Here is a 24766-nt window from a genome sequence, read left to right on the forward strand (position 1 = left end):
GAAATGAACACTCAGTGAAAAACTATCGCTGTATGTGAAAGAACGCAAGTTGACCTACAGCAGAGATTCTTTTCTGTGATGGTGGTTGTCTTTTAAAGAATCCTTCTATTGCGGCATTTTCGTTATTGTCAAAAAGAAAGACTACGAGTTTTCTCCTCCCATTTTCTAATGGTGGTTATACATTGTACTATTATGCTATTATGTACATCGCACAGATTCGGTTCAGGTAATTTATGGCACCTGGCCCTGATATACACCTACCCATTATGGTTGTCTTCCACGTAGAAGAAAAGTTCTTGTGTATGCCAATTCACAAAATACATTTATCTGCAATAGTATTTTTGAAAGCAGAGAGGGATAGATCAAGAAAAATTTATAGCTCACCAAACCATGTAACCCATAACCCAGGCCCGTAACCAGAAATTTCGTTAGTGGGGAGGGGACCATTTTCATTTATGGGGGGGGGGGGGGGGAAACCAAAGTGATAGAACAATAGATTTGGCCATCTTTTTCCCTTTTCCGGTCATTTTCTCACATTTCGGGGGAGATGGGCACGCCCCCCCCCCCCGCTACGGCCATGTCATATAACCCCAAAACTCTACAGAAATTCTCCAAATATTTTCATCAAGTTATAAATATACATCTTCAACCAGAGGCGTACGCAGAAGCATGGGGGGGGGGGGCCCTTCTGTGCTCTCCCAAAGCGATTAAAAATTAGAAATGTCTAAATATTTTTGTGAAAAGATTAAAATATTGAATAATATCGAGTTCTGCGTTAATTAATTTTTTAATAAATAGCAAACAACGTGATCCCCCACGTATTCCCAAGGGATCAGCAAGATCAGTCCAGGGAATTAGGAAGTGTTTTCAAATTTAAGTGTTAGTACACCGCCACGCCCGAACCCAGACTTGCACAATGAGAGGCTAGCTCCCTATCCACTTTACTATCAGGCGGTACTTTATGGATTGTGGCACTTTATATATGATTAAATTGCTTTTTGAAGGTTAGCAACAAGATTTCTTGTACCCTCTCCACTACTCGGTCCTACGTTCGCTCGTGTAATAACAAACTTATTTAAATTTTCGAGTTAATATTTGAGATAACTATTCATTTTAGCACGATATGGTCATAAATACAATCAGTTACATCTGCGTCATACTTTTGACCGTTATCCATTAGTGCAAAAGGAATAAATATCCTCTGGCTGGTTTTTTAAATTAAAATAAAATTTGAAGGGGGAAAAAATGTCAGGGAGAAAGAAGGTGGATTTGTGAAAAAATTTCTTATTTCCTAAAAAATTATATCTAAGGAAATTTAAATATGGTCATAGGCGCCGGAACCTAGGAGCTGAGGAAATTTGAGAAAAAAACTATGGTCCAAAGCAAGGGCAGCGTAAGCGAGGGTGCAAGGGGTGCGGTGACCCAGGTGACAGATTGTAAGGGGCGGCAACGCAGACTTTAGTTAAGACTCCAACATTCTTAAAATTTTCACAGTGAAAATTCACGTGTTACGCCACGCTTTTGAGTCATAACACGACAACGGAGATGTAGAGAAAACTTGAGGGTATACGGGGCATACCCTGGCTCCCTACGTAGGCAGCCACGGTCATTCTGCACTGTAATCAATGGTGCTTTCCTCTGAAAAAATCAGGTATGTCTAGAGACTTGATATCTCCTTGACTGAAGCCCTGCCAGCCACCTACGAGATTCGCCTCTAAAGGCGGCATATGAGGCTTCGCACCCGGGTGGCAGGTAAGCTCGAGCCGCCCCTGGTCCAAAGGGGGTCCAAATAAGGTCAAGAAACACTGTTTTAAGGTAAGTAATGCAGCATTTCAAAAGCATGATTTATCTTTTAAGCTGTATTTTCTCAGGTATGGTTTGATAATTCAATTGATGCTCTGCTGGTAATTTGCATTAAAAATAAATGAAATTTTAACTACTATTTTATTAGTAAAACGGTGAATCATTTTTCAGCAAAAATTGCTTAATCTGAATTACTCAATTATGTGAAAAGTAGAATTTCTGTCTCCGGAGCGTTTTTCCTTCTCCCTTGAATACATATTCTTGGGGTTTGTCTATTCACATCAAAAAATTCACTTAATTGAATGTGACACTGTAAACACCACAAAAAAAAACCCGAGTTGTTCAGTAATAATATACAGGGCGTCCTGGAAGTGGTAGCACGGCCTTTATCTATGCAACCGTTCTCTCTCTCTCTCTCTCTCGTCATAATATGATTCCAAGGTGTTCAGAAATTACCCTGTACCAGTTTTGAGAGTGAAAGTACAGTGTGTAACAAAATGAAAAATCTAATCTTTTCTACGGTTTCCCTGCTCTTCAACTTCCAGTTAGAAAGTTGTTGCCGTGTCTCTCCAAATTTCTCCTAATGCAACAAAAAAGATTCCATGTTTCCAAGTGCAGTATTCACAGACATATTCGAATTTGAAAAACGGACTAAATTTGGGAAAGAACAGCGTTAAATGTAGGTAAAATTTTTTACCTGTTTTTCTCAGCATTTACGCTGTTCTTCCCCAAATCTCTACCATTTTTCGAATTTGAATATCTCATCGAACATTTCATTTAGAAACATAGAATTTTCAGTTAGATCACAGGGGGACCGTATAAAAATTAAGATTTTTTTATTTTGTGGCACATTGTATTTGTCACCCTCAAAACCGGTATAAGGTAATTTTTGAACGCCTGTTGAGAATTTTTTTAAACTAGAATCATACCTCTATGATGGATGGTTGATGAGATACAGGCCGTGCTAGCACTTACAGGATACCAGTGTATACTGACATAATCAATCCACCGGGAAAATCACGGCTTCCTTCATCTAGCATGTAACTTTTTCATGTCGATCGTAAAAATTATGTCCATCATTCATCGTAGGGGGGGGGGGCGGCGCTAGTAAATCTCTACACCTCTTCCGTCGGGGTCGGTGGTCAAATATAAGTTAGTTTAAGGACCCAGCGTGTGGGGTGGCCTCCCTTTTGTCAGCTATTCCATCATGTCTCTAATCAAAGTCTTTTCATGAAGTTTCTACTCCGTTTCATGCTGATCCCGTTCTTCCATCAGAGGGTGATATTCACCCACGCCGTAAAAAGAAAAAACAACAATACATAAAACCATAATATAATTTTTTTTTTTTTTTCATATTTATCAAGATGCACGAGTCCAACAACAATGGAAATAATCACAATAATTTTCGTTTCGGTGAATGGTGGAGAATCTTTTGAAATTTTAAAAGAGGCGAAGAAAGAACCTCGATGGATGTGCTAATCTCTATTTTTTATCTCTTTTTCCACTGTTTATCTTCTTTTCTCCTCCTCTTTCTACTGTATAATAAAATACAAATTAATGGCATTAGGGCAGAATAAACAAAAATTATTTAAATATATTTTTTAGTCTTATATTGCGAAATCTTTCTCGTTATTTCAAAATTTTGCGCGACGCCACAAATAAAATTCCAGTATAAATAGTTTTCCATTGGAAACTGCGTCTCTATAATCTAATACCGTCAAACTCGATTATAACGCCAGCAAAGATTCCGCGAAATTTTGCCGTTGTAACGGAAATGTCGTTAAAACCGAATTTGATGTTTTGAAGGACTTCTTCGTATAAAAAATATATTTAGATGCAATCAAATACGAGGCCTGGAGTTATTTCCATTGTAATTAGGCAACAATATTTTTTAGCAGGAAAAACGCACGAAATTGAGATTGTAAGTAGGGACATTGCAGGGCCTAAGTGTGCCTTCTCGAGGCTCCAGGGCAGACTTTTCCCTTGAAGGTCACTCTTGAAAGGGGTTATTATCAGGCAAATTAAATGTAAATGTTTTTGAGCCGACCATTCGGCTCGGGGCCCTGGAATCAGGGCCGGAACTAGAGGGGGCGGAAGGCAACTGCCCTGGGTGGCTAAATTTAGGGGGGTGGCAGTTTTAGGTGGGAACAAAGAACACCGTTGTATAAAATAATCACCTCAGTGATCTGAAAATATGCCGCGGGCTATTTCAGCGGTTTGCAAATGTGTCAGGGTCACTAAAAGGATCCTGCAATGATCTGTGGGCTTCTTAAATGATCTGTAAATGTGCTGAGCGCCCCTTTAGTGAATAGTAAGTGTGCCGCGGGTCACTTAAGTGATCTTTAATTGTGTCGCGGGCTGCCTAAGTGATCTGTAAACTGTTACTTGGTTCATTTTTACAAAAAAGTTGTGAGGTCGAGTGCCACATCTGGCCCGCGGGTCATGGGTTGAGCATATATATACGCTAAACATTCTGAATATCGTCACTTTGGTTAGCTGTTTCTTAAATATTGGCAACAATTTTCTTTTTCTGCCTGGCCCATAACTTTCACTATTAATAAAAAACCAACGAAAAATATGATCTGAATTAATAAAATGCAGCCTAATAGACAAGACCCGTAGATGTGTTTTCCGGAAGAAAATGCATAGAAAAAGCCCATTAGGCTTGCAAAATGGAATCCCTATAGAGTGAGTTCTCCATGTTTTTCCTCTTAGATAATAAAAGCATGGCCGTGAAAGCAAGTCATCCAGTGTCCATAACGAGTCATTATCTGAATATAGTTGCTGGTCTACGCGATTCAACCGACTAGTCAATGAGAGATCACTTAATTTGTAAGTCGAAGAAAGTTGCTAATCAACACAAGCAGTGATACTCCCTCCCTCAGTTATTACTTTACAGCTTTAACTATATATAACTATTAACCAGAGCTTACTAAAAAGCCCTCTACCTCCTTTTTTTCGTTTTCGGAGGAGAAGAAAGGAGAGCAAAAAGACGTTCCGAGAGAAGGTGCACCCTCAGGGTGTCCACCACATTGAAAAAGATCCCAGGTGCCACCCATACTACTAGCGTGTGAAAGGCGCCCCTCCCAGAACGTTTCTTTTTTTTCTTTCTTTGCATTCTTGTATTATATAGTATATCGGTACTGAATCCGTTCCTCCTTTTTTTTTTCTCGCTAAGTACCCGTGTGTTGTGCCCACCTGCGAAGATATGCTCAAATAACAATCTGCTGCACCCTCGAGGTACCTGACACAGCAGTGATGAAAGGGCGCCGAAATTCGACGAGAACGAGGAGGAGGAGAGAGCAACAAACACCACGACACCCAGAAGAAGATACAGACATCTGTGTCATCTTTTGTCATTCTGGAGAGTGGGGGGGGGGGGGCGGCACCATCATTTTGTGTTCACACAAATAAGCAGGTTTTTACTACTTCCCTCCCAAACCATTATCTGGACCTTTGCTATATCAACCATCTTTACTTCGTACGGTAGCCTTTCCTGTAACCCCCCCTTTTTCCATGGACAGTTTGCAATCTATTTCAATGCTTTTGGAGGTTAGCTACTGGGCTGCCTATTAGCAAAGAAAACGCGTTTTTTGGCAAATGATAGTTCTAAACGATATGTAGAGTATATATATATTTTTTTTTAGTGGTTATCAAATGAGAAAAATCAAGCGGAAATGATAAGGCTGGTTTCAACCATCGAGCTTATTATATATTGCTGGAGGGAGCATCCAGCCGCCGCGGCGGCAGCGACATCGAATGCAAGGAAATCACGTGACTCGGTGAAAACACAGTTCCTGCCTGGTAATTTCCCCATTGAAATGTACAGTCTCAAAATATTGCGTTTTAAAGATTAAAAAAAAGTTACAGACCTCATCTAAAGATGAAAAAAAAATTAAATTATTTATTTGATTAATACTGGAATTATTTCTTTCATTGATTCTGGATTTATCTTTCATTAATTCTGGAATTATCTTTCATTAATTCTGGGATTATCTTTCATTAATGCTGGAATTATTTCTTTCATTAATGCTGGAATTATTTCTTTCATTAATGCTGGAATTATTTCTTTCATTGATTCTGGAGTTATCTTCTATTAATTCTGGAATTTTCTTCCATTAATTCTGGAATTACCTTTCATTAATTCTGGAATTATCTTTCATTAATTCTGGAATTATCTTTCATTAATTCTGGAATTATCTTTCATTAATTCTGGAATTATCTTTCATTAATTCTGGAATTATCTTTCATTAATGCTGGAATTATTTCTTTCATTGATTCTGGAGTTATCTTCTATTAATTCTGGAATTTTCTTCCATTAATTCTGGAATTACCTTTCATTAATTCTGGAATTATCTTTCATTAATTCTGGAATTATCTTTCATTAATTCTGGAATTATCTTTCATTGATTCTCGAATTATCTTTCATTGATTCTCGAATTATCTTTCATTAATGCTGGAATTTTCTTTCGTTAATGCTGAAATTATCTCCTACATTCATTTTGGAATCATACCATCGATGCTGAATTTCATTTATTGCTTGAAACTCCTATTTATGCCATAAGAAAATAACGGGGGATTCTGTGTGTTTTCACCGAGTCACGTGATCTTCCGACGAATGACGTTACGAACCAAGGTTTCTAGAATATATACGGATGAAGTTCTCAGCATTGCCAAGGCGAAGACCACTGACGTCTTACACCCTCCAGTAATATAAGCTCGATGGTGGTAGTAATAATAGCTCCCATCCAGACCCAGACACGGCTGTTGGTGCATATGGGTCCATTGATAATGAAGTCTGGCACCTGATTTTCGTGAGTAATTACTGTAATTGTAGGCTGTATTGGTGAGCTTCCTTCTTCCCCAGGCTTTGAAGTCTGTGACTGTCACAACACGGCCGTCTTTCACTGATTGGGCCTAAGACAAATACAACAATGCCCCAGTCCAGTTCCGCTCAGCCAACCGGTCTGCTTTCAAGTGACGGGGAGCCCTCTCTTCAGGGCAGGGTTTTGCCCAGGGGGAGGGGGCACGGCCTGTTATGCTCCATATACCAGTGTCGTCTTAACAAATGGACAAACCCGGGCATGAATCGGAGGATGTCCAGTGCATTGTACATGATTTCAGCATTGGCATGTAGGGCCCCAAAATTTTAACAACATATACAGTGGAACCCGCTTATAACGTTTTTTTCTTCAAAAAACCGTCAGGAAAAACATTTTAAGCGGGAAATGCTTTAAACGGGAAATCTTAATGAGAATTACTTAGGGTTAGGACCACGAAAATAAGTCGTACCAAATACTAAGCGGGAAAAAGTTCTAAATGGGAACGTTATCAGCGGGATCGACTGTACTATATCTAGGCTACTCACTAGCTAAAAATGTTTCATCGGAGTTGCAGGTGGGTGGGTTCCTGCTTTCCCTAGGGCACTCTAATATCAATGTCGGGCCATGCATAGGATGGATCGTCTCGTGATTATGAGATCTGGTACAGTACGCATTTCGGGCCCACTTCAGGATGGACAGGAGAGTGGTCATTTTTTTGGATATTTAATGTCCCGGAAAAGGATATAAATATGGTCTGATACCATATGGTATTAATATCATATTAAATATTAATATGATATTAAATGTGGTCTTAAGTACAGTGTCTCAATTTTTCTTCTTCAAAGAAATATGTTTCGAATCAATAACTATCCAGATTGCCATCAGATATCTGGGCCACATTCTGAAGCGGACAATCAAGCTTTTTGGTGGACCTATTTTCCACATGGTAAATCAATTTGCTAGTAAGTATGTATACGATGTATAAAATTAGAAAAAATTGATCTCATTGCCAAGGACACTTGGACAAGAGTCAGCCTCCCCCAATATAGAGGCCCGTATCAAAATGTTTTGTACAGAAACTGTCTCACTAACGGCTGGAGCTGGATACTTGACTCACTTTGAACATGCATCAGTCTGATGCAAGAATTTCGAGTTCTTCCAAGCCTACACAATATATATATTTTTTGTTCAATTGTAAAACGTTGTTTTATCTTGTTTTCTTGAATTTACTGATCGGCGCCATGACTAGTGTCTTCTCCGTAGCTATTCCGAGGATACTTTTGTTCAGATCTCTACTCTAGACACGCGTATTTCTAGGAGTTGTTTGCTAGACAAGCTTCAGGCGAATTCTCTTGCCATGATTGTTTCCCCCCCTTATATTCGAGGAACCTTTGAAAACCGTTTCTTTCAGGATGCACAAGAGACAACATGTTTAAGAATATAGCCTGTCTATGTGGAATCGAAGCAAAAATTTCCATGGAATAAATCAGTGTTTCCCAAAATGGGCAACAATTTCGCCCCCCGGTTCGCGATGAAATGGTTTTGGGGGCGATAATAGCTACGTGTATAACATAGGATCCTATGGGTTTACTTGAATTTTTTTGCGGGGGGGGGGGGTGATGAGAAGAAAAAATGTTTGAATGAGGCAATGTGACAAAAAGTTTGGGGAAACTGGTATAAATCATCAGCTTCACAGAGTTATTGTTCTCATCGCCCCCCAACTCAAGCAAACTCATAGGATCCTACACTAAACCTATAGCTTCTACTGCCCCCTAGACCATTCCATCGCCTCCGGGGGTAATATTATTCACTTTGGGAAACACTGGTATAAATGGTAGATATTAGATATATACACACTTCGAGTATGATCCTGAACAGATTTTTTGCACTTAATGTGATCCAAAATGATTTTTTTTCATAGGCGACGTAATTGTTTTACATCCTAGGGTGCTCAGTTTGATCTTTATAAATTTCACCATTGATCTGTGAATTAATTTTTGGAGTGCTCGACCAGAAGTGGCTCTAGACGAGATTATTATGGTTTGGCCCAATTCTGGCGAAGAAGCAACATCAGTAAAACGACCCTAAACTCGCACAGCAATGTTCCCAGTTGAATGAAATACAGTGGATCCCGCCCATAACGTTCCCACTTGGAATTTTCCAGTATATTATTACTCATTTTCGTGATCCCAACTCACTAACATTCATCGAGATTTGCCGTTTAAAGCTTTTTCCCGCTTACAACGTTTTTTCTTAATGGTTCTCTTTTAATGTTATGGGTAAGGATTAGATTAAAAATTGGTTTTCACTATGAATCGTTCCATCCAATGCATTCATAGTTTGGATTTTACAGACAAAACTTTTTAAATTTTTGCTGCAATTATTTTATTCCTTTACCCCTGATTTGGCACCTTTCCCATAGCTTTTCATAGGTCGACCAGCCTTATGTTAACCCTTTGGGTGGCACTGACGAGACATCTCGCCTCCTTAAAATCCTCTTATTTTAGCATTGACGAGCTCACATACGTACTGTATTTTGTAAAGTTGTTTTCTCAATGTAACACTTTTCCTTATACCCCTCACTTTGCACCTGCCAAAAATCGAAAGAAAATCTACAATTAAAAAAAATACGGCATTTTAAGGGGGGGGGGGGGTGTGGGTTTAATGATTTCTGATAAAAGGTTAAGGCAGCGGTTTTCAACCGGTGCTCCGCGGAGGCCCAAGGGCTCCGTGTGCACTTCCCAGGGGCTCCGCGGCGACTCGAGGACAATAAAATGAATCAGTAAATTTGATAGATAAGTAAATAAGAGAAGCCTACAAGGTTCTGCCATAAAAATTATTACACAAAAAAGGGCTCCTAGAGTCAAACAGGGCTCCGCCATAGAAATTATATACTGAAAAGGGCTCCGCGAGTCAAAAAAAGGTTGAGAACCGCTGGGTTAAGGGATCGCCCATACGCTCCACTCGTGGCACTCGTAAGGGCAGGACTCCAGCTCTGGAAATGTGGACGGCACAAATCTTATTACTTTTGCTCTTTTCACACTGCAAATTCACTAGTCAATGGAGCTTTCCCCTTCAAAGATCTCAACCTAGGAGCCCGACTCTAGGATGCTGGAGCCATGGGTAGCGACGCTTTTCTTAAAAGTACTTCGGGGAGCATCGACAGCACCCCGTGTTTCGACACCACTGGCTTTTTCTTCTAAAACAGCAAGTTGAATCGAAAATTTGGACATCGCTGAATTAGATGAATTTTAATTTTCAACGGTGAAACTCAAAAAGGAATTCAAAAGAATTTAAGGCTTAAAAAATTCTTATATAAAATTCACTGTACACCACATTAAATACATTGTTATTTTAATGGTGTGTTTAGGGGGATTATAGTATTGTTTTGCAGGGAAAAAACGTTACCTTAACCCACCCCCTTCAGAAGAGAAAATTTTTTTCGAAATCCCTCCCCTTCTCCTCCTCCCCCGGGAATATCCTGCGTACGCTGATGTGTGTGTGTTTATTACCATTATGTATTTTCTATAAACCATACATTTACAAATCGCTGCAGATGTAATACCACGTCGGAACATTCTCATCTTCGTTCTTGTCCGCGGCAGCAAGAAAAAGATTATCACTGGGATAATCTAGCCCTATATCAACTAATTACGATATAGTGCGTGCTTTTAAAAGGGTATAAGTTACACAAGGTTCGAATTTCAGAAATTCCGGGGTGATGCAATCAGTGCTTATAATGGATGGGCTAGAGGATAAGAATTACATCCCGAACATGCAAGCTGTACTAATATCTTGACATCTTATCTCATCTTGCCGTGATACACGGTATATCTCCATCCCATTTCGGCAATAGTAGCAAAAAAAGATGTTCTCAGACACAGACAGGAAAAGCGAAGGGGCGTTTGGTTGACCCTTGGTGACACCTCAGCCACTCCGTAGAGAAAAAAAAAAAAGCAAAAGCAACTTGTTTTCTCATCTTTTATGGTTTCCCCTCCTGCAACCCAAGTACCCCTTTTTTTATGTCAAACAACTTCATCCCTCCCTCTATTTTGTTTTTCCTATGCTTTTTCCAGGTACAGCAATTCCCACCCACCCAACAGCCTCAGTACCTCGGGACTACTAGTGGAGGAGGAGGAGGAGGAGGTAGTAATGCTGGTACCAGAAGCGGTTTTTCGGACCAATGGTGGACAGGGGGTCCACATCATCATCATCAGCAGCAGCAGCGAAGACGACGACGACAAGTGTGGCGACACACACCGTTATTTGCTGGTGGTAGTATCGCTAATAATAGTAACGCGACGACGACTAGACATTGGCAGCAGCAACTAGGAGGAGCCATGAAATTGGAACAACAGCAGCAGCAGGGACACCCGAGAGTGGACACAACGACGTGCGGTATGAGATATTATCCGACTGTCGAGGAGTCGTCGAATCCCTTCAGTGACAACTTGTCTCGCCAGTACCATCACCATCATCCGAGAATGCCCGATAATAAACTCTATCCGAAAAGACAACAATGTTACGATTGGAAACCGATAGAAAGTCCTAATTGTTGGTATAACAGTGCCGGAAACTTCGGACAACAGGAACTTGTACGCAACCCTGGTATCAACATCGGACGCAATGGTCCTGGTGGCAGTGCCACGATTCCTACTCCCATTTCTCAGATCGGAGATTATGACTGGACATTTAATGGACAGAAATCCAATAACCGGGTTTCTATGACAGGTAAGAATAAAAAAATCATACTTATTTGTCGAATATAACGATTAAAATTAGAACAGTGTTTCTCAACCTTTATGAAAACAAAGACCAGTCTGTGAACCAATTTGATAGACCACTTGTGTTCCGTATCAAGGGACATTCCCGTAATTTTCGTTGTTATGACTTTTTCATACATTTGTCCTGCTTTTTTCAACGATACTTATTCGGACCATAGGTTGAGAAATGCTGAATTAGAAGATAAGTGCCCGAATGTATTAATTTGTGCAGAGCCGTAACTAGAGGGAGGCGGGGGAGGGACAACTGCCCAAGAACATCATTACAAAATTATCGAATTTTAAAGTTGTTGGGGCGGCAAAAATCTCAGTTACGGCCCTGAAGTGTGTCTTGGGATTGAACTAATTTATATAGATTTTATTTTATTTTTATTTTAGAATCTCATGAAATCTTTAATTTTGTCATTTCCGAATTGTGTTTTTAAAAATCTTGAAACTCCAAAACGAAATTCTTCTCGCTCGCATTCTGCTTTATACCATGTGTTTACATAAGGGGTTGGTTCTTAACCTATGAGTCACTACACATGTGGTCGTGTAAATCCATTTAATGTTCTGTTAGAAGTGGTTTTGTTGCTCCACCGTTTTTAAAAGCATATTTTTCTGGGACCTCCTCTGGATCCATGGTTTCGAATATAACGATTAAAATTAGAACAGTGTTTCTCAACCTTTATGAAAACGAAGACCAGTCTGTGAACCAATTTGATAGACCACTTGTGTTCCGTATCAAGGGACATTCCCGTAATTTCGTACAAGTCAAAAGGGTATAACGTTATTTCAGACTGCACAGAAATGCTGGAAAAATATTTACACAAAAACGTGAAAGCACTAAAGAAAAATTAATGACAATTCAGAATTCATGAGAACTTCTGGAGTTATTGAAATGAATAAATATATAATTATAAAATTGATGAAAAATATTTTCAGAATCAATGAAATCAATAAAAATTTAGAATTTATGGAAGAAAAAATTTCCGAGTTAATGAAAGAGAAATTTTTTTCAGATTTTATGAAAGAAAAAAATGTCAGAATTTTAGTGAAAGAATTTAATTTATTTTTTTTTTGGAGCCAGAGGCTTCGGTCCCGTTGGATCACTAATTAACACGTCACTGATTTGATCGCAAAAATGCAAAAACCAAACATATTTCTTCAATTGAAAATAGACCCAAGCGTCATGAGTTGATTTTGGATCCCAGCCAGGGGCGTACGTAAGAAGGGATGCAGGCGACTCAAGAGCCCCCCCCCCCTCCCCCAAGACGATTTTTAAATACGAAAGCTTTAGTCACTACAAATTTCCTTGGGAGAGATTCCTTATGCCCCCCTCCGCTCCCCCAAAACCTTTTGTGCCCCCTCCAAAGGTCGATCCCACGGTAACAGTAGCTCCTGGTTAAAGCTAAAACAGGTTGAGAACCCCTGGGTTTACACTATATTTTTTAACTTGAAGCATAGTTTCCCAAACTTTTTGTTACATAGCCCCCTTCTTCCCTTCTTCAGAAATTTTTTTGTCCCATCGGCCCACAACTCAACAAACCCATAGGATCGTATGTTACACCGGTCAGCGGTCCTGTTTGTCTGTTATACCAATAGCTTCCATTGCCCACCAGGAGACGATATTTCCTACTTTGGGAAACACTGACTTAGGATAATAGAGCCGAAACATTCTTGTGTAAACTTAGCCCTCCTAGCACTGATAAAAAATTAGGTTTTGGCAGAATGCCCGTATCTAAGAAAAAAAACAAAATTGAGATAATTTTTTGTATGAATCCAAATAACAACAATCTTCTAGGGAGTGACAGGTTTTTTCTTTTTCCCCCTCCTGTGCCGAACCATATGATTCTGTTGAAGAATTGAAGGTCATTTAAAGGACGCTATATTTCTCTATCGTGAGTATCTAAAGGGCATCAATAGCCATTATTATTCTATGACACTTGAACAAAAGAGGAACCTGTTTAACAAAATAGAAGAAAGTGACTGCTGTCACAGTTTCTGTAAGTTGCAGGAACCCGTGTCGTGTTTGTAAGCAGAAGAGTTTGTAGGATTTTGAGCACCCATGTGGTGGAATGAAAATTTCACTGTATAGTTGAACCTCTATTAAAGGGCTCTTTACTTGCATCGCCCTCTGATAGGAGTCCGTTCGATACTTGATGTCGTATGCTAGCCATCTTCAACCTGTTGCTGTCAGTGCTCACTAAAACATCTGATAGTGCTTTAACATAGCATTTTATTAATTTTGCATTAGTTTAAATCTCCCTCGTTTAACCAGTTCATCTTCCAACCATCAATCCCAGTTAGGCCAGCTTGCAGGAGTTCTACTGTACGCTATTGTAATTAGCAATTTCTAGGGCGTTTTCTTTGAATTCAATAACAGTTATCATTGATAAGTATTAGATACTAGCGCTGTATTATGAAATACAATACTCACCAAATTTCATGTTTATAGTTTCTGCTGTTCGGACTCGGTGATGATTGTGTAATATAACCTTTAAACCCCCCCCCCCTCCCTAGATGAAATATTCCTTTTTACTGTATGTGTGTCTCTACATGACAAACCAGAATTACTGATCAAATTTCATAATTGTAGCTTCAGTGGTTTCGGCTCGGCGTGATTTAGCTATATAACCTTTGAACACTCTTTTGCCCCCCCCCCCCTCGATGAGTCGAATTTCAAAAATCCTTTTCTCAGTGGGTGTTTACTTCATGAAATGAAACTACCAACCAAATTGCATATTCATAACTTCGGTGGTGATGAATCAGTGTGAGTCAGTCAGGACATGTCTTTATATTTATATATAGATTGTTCATCTTCGTCACTTGTAATCACTTTAAGACATTCTTGATCCACACCAGGGCTTGACAAATGGAAAAATGATTTAAACGCCAATCAAATTTTATGGACCAAACAATTTTTTTTTTTCTGACAAAATCTGTCCAAAATACAGTACGTATATATATAATTTTTCAATTTTTCCGGGATTTGGCGATTCTTTTGTATGTTGGTGGATGCGATGATATTATTTCCGAAAATTTTGTGTTATCTTCAAATTTCAATTTAGTAACTAGAAAAGAAAATAATAAAGAGTCGTTATTAACACTTTTTTTATTCACCGGGTCCCTAATGCACATCGATCATTTTTCTTTTGTTTCCTCAAAAGCACCGAACGGAAATATTTTTTGTAATTAACATATTTTTGAATAATAATATCACTACATTCCATAAGGCAGGGATTGAAATATCGAAAACATATTTAGGTGTCAGCCAAATTTTCTTAGAAGCCAGGCATGGTTTTTGGTCAAGAACCAGTCATAAATAATGTTTTTTTTTCCGACTTTTCTGTGAGTTGATAATTTGTTAAGCAATGCCATAATGACAAATCGAAGCCAATTTAGGCATTCGCCAAATTTCTAAGGAGCCGAGCCAAGAATGATTTTAACTTCAAGAAAAACGGTTCTAAAATAATGTGTTGGTTTTTTTTTTACATTCCCGGGACTTCTTTCTCTTATATTAAAAGACACGTTGTCATGAAATCGGAAAATTTTGTGACATCAATAGACCCCAACTTAGCAATCACATACAGAAATTTTTAGGTGCCAATACCGTCTTTCCAGTCACCACAGTGATGACACCTGGGATTTGTCAAGGATGGATATTATATGTCAATTATATGGATCACATAAATTGCGTACTAATTTTATAAACACAAGAGCTCACTATAATTGGCTGTAATGTTGAAAATTATACTCATGAAGCTCGTTCAAAGAGAACATGGAAATGGAAAAAACAATTGAAAAGCACAATGCAGCATTAACATGTCTCCCCTAATTAAAATTAATTAATTTTCAATATCTCTCGGAAATTAATACTTCAGTTATCAAGAAATAATAATGTCTCGCTTTAATTATAAACATTTGCTAATTTTTGCTCATGAATCCAAATCCTCCAAAAAGTGGTGAAAAATTTCATTTTATCCATGAATTTATTCATTCCGAACGAGAAGAGGACAACAAATAAGATAAAAAAAATTTTTTTGCCTTTTATTTTTAATCTACGTACACAATATTAGCTGCAGGAAATTTATTCAAAGTAATATTCCAAATGCATGCGAGAAAGGGAAAAGAAATAAGGGAACTACTAAGCCAATCCTTTTGTTGATTTCTTTTCATCATCTGCATATACATATATATATCTTACAAAGGATGCGATTGGTCCTTCGATCTAGGAAGCGGGGACGTCGAGGGGGAAAAAGGACCCTACTTCGACGTTGTCACTGCGACGAGACGGGGGGGGGGGAAGACAGAGAGTACTCCTCTTTTGAGAAGCGGGGGCCCACCCCCGCTGCAGGCGGAGACCTCCCGGGAATGATAATCTAATAGCTTGACGAAAGTAGAGCCGTCGACATCTGCAAAAGGGCTGCCCTGTCAAACATTTCAAAGGAAGCGCGCCAAACCCTAATACTGTGTATACTATATGAAAAACAACACACTTCCTAACCATCGCCAAAAAAAAAGTAATAATATTTTGTGCGTATATCTTACAAATGAGTATTTATTGATGGTTCCATATGTTACTGATATTATTAAACTCATGTTTTTAACGAAATATCTTGAATCGATTCCTTATCTGATATTCGAATTTCACATTTTTCTTTTCGGTTTATTTAATTGTGAAAAATATTGCAGGATCAAAAAATTAATGTTTAAGTGATTTAAAAATATGTTGCATATTATAAGATATTTAAAATGTAGTCATAAATACTAAATTGCATCACTAACGCAAATGCAATCTCTATGAGGAGGCAACTATATATCCAGCAAAAAACTAGCCCTCTGGAAAGGTGGCCAGGGCTTAAGAAATCGAAAAAAACAAAAAACAAAAAAGATTAGGTGCCTGCCTAATTTCTTTAGAGCCAAGCATTTTTTCCTCATTGGAAATCTGCCCAAAATACTGAATAGTCACACATAGTACCAGTGTTCTCCAATACTCGTCTAGATGCGCGATTCACGCATCAAAATTTAATTTCCACCCCCTCCATATTTCGTTGAGGAGTGAAAAAATATGAAATTTAATTTAAATATAAAAATTCTATACTCTGTAAAATTTTAGGTAATTTTATTTTTTTAATATGGTGTTATTTCTCACTAATAAAAAAATTTAGGGAAGAGTGGAATTGCTCTTCAAAAAATTTTATTTTCTGATAACACTGCATAATACACAGTGCATCCCGCTTATAACGTTTTCCAAAAAAAAAAAAAAAAAAAACCGTCATGAAAAGCAGGGGAAAAGCTTTAAACGGGAAATTATAATAAGAATTACAGTTGGGACCACGAAAATGAATCGTACTGAGCTGGAAAACGTTATATGTAGGAACGTTATGAACGGAATCGACTGTACTGTATATTCTTTAACTTATAAAGGACTCTTTTGCATTTAATGCCGACATGTTGACATAATCTCTGAAACGTTTGTGCTGTCTTTGGACCAGCTCCTTTTTTAATACAGCTAATTTTTTCTGGTGCAAAATTTTTCTCTACACGTTAGGTAACTTAAGGGTTTGACAAATCTCACGCGTCAGCTCGTCATGGCGACTAAAAAATTTAGGTGTCAATGCCAATTTTTTAGTCGCCATGACGAGTGGGATTTGTCAAACCCTTAAGGTACCTAACGTGTAGAGAAAATTCTTGTACCAGAAAAAATTAGCTGTATTAGGAGCTGGATCATTTATAGGGATTTCACTGCTTTCATGTATTTTTTATTCATTTTTTTTCTTTGATTGACATTTCTGTTCACATCACTAAATTTATTTCCTAATTTAAATATTTTTGTGAAAACTCAAAACGTCGTATTATTCGAAAAAAAATCTTGTGTTGGCTACTGTTTTAAATTATTTTCAGTACTCCAGTTTATCTTCAAATCAATTTGTCTAAATTTTTTTGTATAAAACCACAGATAGTCAGGCCGCAGGGGCAGTTGAATTTTCTCTCTTTCCAAAATACATCTTCGCAACAGCCAGTTGTTAAAACCTTCGTATGGTAGCGGAGAGTGACGTCATCCTTGTAGGAACCTAGCTCTAGGTCCTGAAGCCCAAGTTTCTCGAACTCTTTGAATCTAATTTCGATCGTACATGAAATGCATCTTGTATGCATATTAATGATTAATCTTTAATGATTTTGGCCCTTGTTCGACTAGGGCGTTCGAGCCTAAATTACATCACTAGCACACGGGATTTGTCAATCCCTGCATATGGATCACATAAATTGCGTACTAATTCTATAAACGCAAGATCTATTAATTGATTACACACTATAATTGTCTGTAATGTTAAAAATTTACTATTAAAGTTTATTCAAAGAGAACATATATGTGTGTGTAAATGAAAAAAACAATTATTGAAAAGCAATTATGTAAATGAAAAAATCTTCAAAAGTTATAATTCAGACTCCACCGATTAGCACTAATCCATCTTCAAGTGATATTCAATTACAGTCAACCCCGCTTACAACGTTCCCACTTAGAACGTTTTCCCACTTGGTAAGACACATTTTGTGGTCCCAACTATAACTTATTCTCATTAACATTGCCCGTTTAAAGCGTTTTCCCGCTTACAACGGTTTTTTTGAAGAACGTTATAAGCGGGTTTCACTGTATAATGAATTTTTTGGGGGGATTTTTTTAAGCCTTTTCGTTCACATTGCGTGCATTAAATAACCGAAAAATAAATTGAAAAAAATAATTCACAAAATTCTCTCTTATGGCTAATTATTATAAGCAATGAATATATATGTGGATACCCTATAAGTTTCTTAACTTTTAAAAATCAATATTGCAAAGTGATTTTTGTAGTTAATGTTTTCCGAAAAATAAATGTATTTTTTGAAGTTTTATTTAGAATATATATCTCGGCAACTGAATTTGTTTTGAATAACACATTTCATTTTAAAAACATTTACAGTTATTTGGAGGAAAGAAAACACGAAGATAAATTTGCATACCGAGCGTTTATTTGTTTGTTCGTTCCGCTCAGTCGAACGTAACGCAACAGTTTTCACGCTCGCCTAAGCGTTTGTTCACAAACTCAAAGATGCGTTTATTTCATATAAAAACCCTAATAACTTTAGCGGCGGTGAAAAATAAATCTTGCTGCAGATCCCATTTCCTAGAAACAGATAGAATCGGAACAGTGCGCGTCGTTGCCGAATCGCGATGTCGCCAATTATAGCGCCATTGATTTGTATTTTGGGACCCTCTCTCGAGGATAGAGAAGAGAAAAGGCGCAAAATATTCGGCAGTGTGGGGACGACACGTCGCAAAAGACGCGCCTAAAAGGAGCAACATACACGCACTTATATAGATATACACATACACAGCCCGCAGGTACGCACGCACAGACATTCAGCGCGATCAGCATCTTCCTCTATCTTCATGAATATTCGATGAGGGGCAAGAGCCGTCAAATACAGCTGACTGCCTTTGCTTCAGCCTCATCCTCCAGCCGCCTTCCGATGCTGCCTGCATGCCTGCCTGCCTCAGTACTGTTACCACAGCACCTTTCTACCGCATCCAGGCTGTGTGTGTGTGTGTGTGCAACGTCTTTCGCACGGGCCGCCACCATCACCGCCTATGCACTTCTTCCTATATGTATACAGCTCACACACGCATACCACCTGTCTCTTGGGCACTGTCCTCTAATATTCCACCTTAACACCCACCGTGCTGTACCGCTTCCTCTTGGATGTACCGAAAGAGGAAGAAAAAAAAACCTCAAATATACATGCGATGTTTGCGCATAAATGTTTTACAAATGCGTGAATATCCCTAGAAGGTTTATCTATGCGGTTTATTTTTTTTTTTTATACGAATTAAATACCTAGGTATTTTTCATCATTTAAAAAAATGCTTCGTTATTTGATCAGTTTAATGTGTTACGTACGCCACTGTGAAAAATTCGGGATAAAGGAGAAAAAACATCAGTTAAATCTTATTACTTTTTTTAGTTTTCGATACAGATTTTGTTGAAACAAAAAATTAAAGCGTCATTAAAATCAGGAGTTGAAAAGTTAAAAAAAAAAAATTATCGCCACCCGAATTTCTCAGGAGCCAAGCCTGGTTTTTTTGAACAAAAAACGATCTAAATTTTCCTGGACTTATGAAACTTTTAATGTTGGAACACACACTGCTGTGAAATCAGAAATGGTTTTTTTTTGTTATCTTTGGACTCCAATTTAGCAATCATATTGTAGAACATTTCAGGCTCCAATACCGATTTCCCAATCACCATGGCGACCAGGTGCCTGGGATATGCCAAGCCCTAATTGAAATCCATGAACGGAGCAGTATGTCACAGCTTAGCAAATCGAAAAAATGATTTAGGTGTCAGTCAAATTTATTAGGCGTGTAAAATTTATGAAGAGCCAAGCATATATTTGAAGCATATAAATTTTATATGCATATATGATTTTTTCCGAACATATAAAATCCATAAGCAGAGCAGTGTATATTAGCGCCACAGCAAATCGAAGAATAATGTAAGGTGCCAGTCAAATTTATTAGGAGCTATAAATTTATTATATTATAGTTTATTTTTTTTCCTTCACGTTTTTGTCATTACTTTATCACCCTTTTTTCTATGTACTGTATGTTAGTATAGACACTGACATAATTTTCAGAAATTGTGTGTTGTTCTCAAATTTCAATATAGTGATTACACATAAAATTTAGGTGCCAATATGCCACTTAGCAGAGAGATGTAGAAAAGTGTTTGTCTTTCAAGCATTCTTTGCCATTTAGCAGCAAAAAGAAGAGAACACTGAAATTAAATTACACAAGGTTTTTAGTCTGAACTTGTAGGGTGCATATTTACCCTTTCAGACCCTGGAGTCATAAATGTGTGGGTTACTTATTCTCATTGTAGAGTTTTCTTTTGACCTCAGGGATTGTGTAAGAAATGACTTGAAGGATTATGTAAGCTTTGAGTTGGAAATATGGTGAATATGAACTTTGTGGGCCTTCATCAGAGGGAAAAAATTAAAGTTGAACTTTCAAGGAGATTTTTAACATGGCTTCCAGGAAAAAGTGCCTCCTTAAAAATGTGATTTAATACATAAAATTTATGCAAATACAAATACAAGGCCACAACAGGCAAAATGCCCAACGAGGTGGCTGAGAAAAAGATGCCCATAACAAATATGGATGTTATATACTTCTTTAGCACAATAAAATTCTGAACAAAATTGTATGTTGTGAAGATGAATATATCAAATATCATCTTGGCTGAAAAAAATTTGAACAACAATTTCTCCACAAAAAAAAAATTAAAATTTGAAAAAAATTTTGAAAAATATGTTTGCTGACATTAATGTTTTCAATGCATTTTTTGAGTATCAAAAATGTGAAAACATCTTGAAAATTCGAAAGAAATGAATGCTTGGGTCTAAAAGGGATAACATCAATCAAACAAGTAGCTGTTGCTAACTCAACTAACTGATTCAGATTGAGTTGCTTATGTTAATGGTGAAGGAGAAGGTGTTTCATATACAGTGGCTATGAGATTCTTTGAAAAGACTCTTCACTTTTTTTTCTATGGAAAAATAATGCTGCCAAACAAATAGGGTGTGCAACAAACTGCACTGATCCCTTTTTAATCGTCTTAATGGTTGTTGTATACTTCTAACAACATTTGATTTTCATTTATGTATCGTCATTGTGAAAGAGCCAAACTTGGAACGGCGTTGTTTTTGTATCTTGATAGATCGAAGTTCAATCACTTGCGCCGATGTCTCGTTGATTTTTCGCCAATTTTTCTCATAATGAATTTGCACCAATTTACGTTTGCCTTTTTTTGTTTTGCTTATCCGTCCATGATTGCGGCACCCATCAACTCATGACCCCAAGAGAAAAGCATAGGAGTGGAAAATGTTACTCACCACTCGATGAAATGGCCAACGCCGAAGCATTCTCTATGTCTTTGGCCAGTCTTTTGGTGCTCTACCGTTACCATGCCATCTGGTCGAAGAACATTTGTAGGTTCACAGCAATAGGAAGTGGCTCGCTTATTTCCTCCTCTTCCATACTGGCTGTCATAACAAAATTCAGAAAATTAGTCAAAACCATTTGTTTATAACGGATAAAAATCTAAGAATGTGAAATGGAAATAAAATATGTAATGACTAAAATTGGATAACATGGAAATGGGGCACGAAGTCCCAGAAAAGAAAAATTAATTTGGAACTCTTCTTCTGAGAGGGGGAAAAATATATGCTTAATTTCTACGAAATTGGACTTGACACCAAAAATTATTTCCGTTTTTGCAAGCCCTGAAAATTTGTTAACATAACGTTCCCGGGAGTTTCAATTTTTTTTTTCACACCCAAAGCTTTTAATATTTTAATCTACGTATTCATAATCAAACACGAGTGAAACATCTGTATAGTATAAAAATTCAAATCGATTTGCTCGTAATTTATGTCTCTTGACTGCCATATGTGAGCGTTATTCCGAATATTGAATTGTTTTTCTTCTTTCCAGCAGATCAGGCCGATTTGGAACCACCGAAACGAACCCGGACAGTATTCTCGAACACCGAGCTCGTAGAACTCGAGAAAGAATTCTATACAAACCGATACATCAACAAACCGAAGAGACAAGAACTGTCTTCAAAACTGGGCCTCACCGAAAGACAAATCAAAATCTGGTTCCAAAACCGCAGAATGCGCTTCAAAAAAGAGCAAAAAGAGAAAGGCTACCACGTTTCAGATTCGGGCTCATCGAGCCCATTATCTTCGAGCGCTTCGTCATCTCCGATGCTGCCGTTGTCACCCATGATGGGCAACACGGCTCCGAATCAAACTGCAGCACCGAATCCTATGAGCGGATTCGCGGAGGCATCTTCTGTACCTTTCAGCTCGGTCGTAAAGCAAGAATGTGCGGCGGAATTCTCCGTCGGCGAGAACAAGTACTGTTATAATAACGCACCCAGGCTGCCATCGTACGAAGGTTTCTGCACACAGGACAGGGGATCCGTTTATCCGAACACCGAGCAGCAGCAGGTGAGGTACAACACGTCGTGCCAGAGAGAGAGTTACCAACCTCAACCTCAAAACGCGTACCATCACCAGTGCGATCGTACCAATTTCAACTCGAATCATGGTGGGTCGGTGACCACCACCAACGACGAAGTTAAGAACTTTGCTCCCGCGTATCCTTACCAGAACAACTATTCATGGAACGGGCACGACTACCATAACTACAACAATCCTCAACATGGCAGCAACCAAGATCATCAATTCGGTAGTGCGGTGGTCAAGACGCAGGACTTTGGATCGTTTTCTTCTCCATTTGAGAATCCCAACCATGCGTCCCAAGAATCATCTGGCTATGGTGCGCCAACGATGCCGGAGAACGTCCAGCCTTCATTTGCTGAATGGAGAGAGCCAGTCCATCATCCAGTTATTAATCAGGGTCATAATAATAGTTATAACTATTCACAATTATGATCATGATGCTCAAGACAATATCGAGGTCTATTCAGAGCTGCGGAAAGAAACGAAAATCTGAATATTTTTACCGTGCTAGTTAATAAATTTTTGAAAAATGTTTTTTCATAATTAGAGCCCGGATTATATGCGCTAAAAAGTGTAAAAATGTGCACTAAAAAAGTTGAAATATCCACCGAAAATAAAAATAAATCTGTTTCTAAAAATGCCGAGATATGCCACGAGATAGAAAAAATATATGTGATAAATGAAAAATCCATCTAATAATGCCCAAGTAATGGCACTAAGAGTAAAAGAATATACGCAAAAAATGGAAAATATGCATTTTTGAAAGCGTCAGAAAATGAAAAAAAAAATTTCAAGAAAAATCATGAAAATATGCATTTAAAAAATTCTGAAGTATTCATTTTAAGATATCGCAATATGCATTTAAAAATTCCGGAATATGACCTAAAAATGAAAAGTTTGTATAAAAACAAATTCACGAAATGCATATCAAAAGCACACTAAAGTATGGCCAAGGAGAAAAGAAAAATGCGTAGTAAAACTAAAAAATAATCGCACAAATATGAAGAAAGCATGCATTCAAAATTGAAAGAATATTCATTTTTGAAATGCCTAAAAATATGCATTAAAATGAACAATACTCAATGGTGGAATATTTTTCATGAAAAAAATAAATTCGATAAATGCAATGATAAAATAACCATGAAAACATTAGTACATTTTGATTGTTAGAAAAAAATGCTAAAAATATGCACTCGGTGATTTTATGCATTTATATACACACACTAACTACAAAAAGTGTTAAAATATGCAATTGCATATAATCCGGGCTCTACTCATGACAATTTCGATTATTATAAACATACTGTATTAATTTGTTACGTATATATTATATAATTCATATTAGTCCATAATCAATTGTCAAAACTATAGCTCCTTCACTGATAGAGCTGTATAGAGTGATGGCCAGGGGTTTTGGCTATTTTCAATTTCTTTTTACACTTATCTAAAGTTCTTAAGGCCTCCAGGAATTGCATTGTGTCGAATTCCGACTTACACCAATAATTTGAAATTTCCGTGCAATATTATACAGGGTATTCAGATAATTCTTGTATTTTTGATTATAATAATTCATAAAAATCGGTATTATTATGTTATGATAATAATGGATCACACAGGTATCGTATTTCTTACCGAAAAAGACATTTACTATGGCGTTTTCTGAAAAGTACGTATATTTCGCTCCAGTTTCGTTTTTTTGTAATGATTAATTAATGCGGTGATATTCGAAATATGAGTCGAGTGTGTATCATACATATGAACACAAATACGAAAAATATTTAATTAAAATTAGCATAAAATGCGCATAAATTCCCATACAATGGACAAGATATATTGTGCGTGTTTTCTCGAATTTCTAAAATACTGTAAATTGTCTCTGTACATATAACTCTGAGGCAATGTATGTACATAAACCTGTGTTAAATGTGTAATAAACGCTTAGCAATTGATTTTCTTGCTCGTGTCACTTGATGTTTGTGAAGTGATTAGTTATCCATAATGTTGATTAAATTATGTTTTATTGGTAATCATTTCTGTCTCCACGTCCCCAGGTTCGAACCCCAGTTTACGGCGCAGTGGTGATTGGCTGAAGTTTTTCCGCAGTTTTCCAAATTCGAGGCGTGAATGCGAGCCGGTTTTACATTTGAGAAAGTCTCTCAGAAAGCGGCGCACATTCAACACGACACTTACATAATATTAAAAAAAATTATAGAATTTACCATCTTCATTTCAAAATATGGAAGGTAGATCCGTAGATGGCAGCACCAGTAAGAACTTCAAACAAGCGTATCTCTTACAACTTGAAAG

General features: G+C 37.6%; 1 protein-coding gene across 3 annotated transcripts in view; it reads left to right on the forward strand.

The window, feature by feature from the left end:
- Positions 1–24408, forward strand: part of LOC149086736 (uncharacterized) — a 69551-nt gene extending 45143 nt beyond the window's left edge. For 2 of the 3 annotated variants that reach the window (XM_089231088.1, XM_089231089.1), the window contains exons 10-11: positions 10703–11357; positions 21924–24408. In XM_089231088.1, coding sequence (XP_089087214.1) covers positions 10703–11357; positions 21924–22891 — 1623 coding nt within the window. In that variant the 3' untranslated portion in view covers positions 22892–24408. The remainder of the gene's footprint in view (positions 1–10702; positions 11358–21923) is intronic. The other variant, XM_089231091.1, reaches the window with a different exon arrangement.
- Positions 24409–24766: the final 358 nt, after the last annotated feature.

The sequence above is a fragment of the Pholcus phalangioides genome, unplaced genomic scaffold (genome assembly GCF_987345545.1).
Source record: "Pholcus phalangioides strain wild (caught in Gottingen) unplaced genomic scaffold, Ppha-v1.0 ptg000004l_1, whole genome shotgun sequence".
In the NCBI taxonomy this organism is placed as follows: Eukaryota; Metazoa; Arthropoda; class Arachnida; order Araneae; family Pholcidae; genus Pholcus; species Pholcus phalangioides.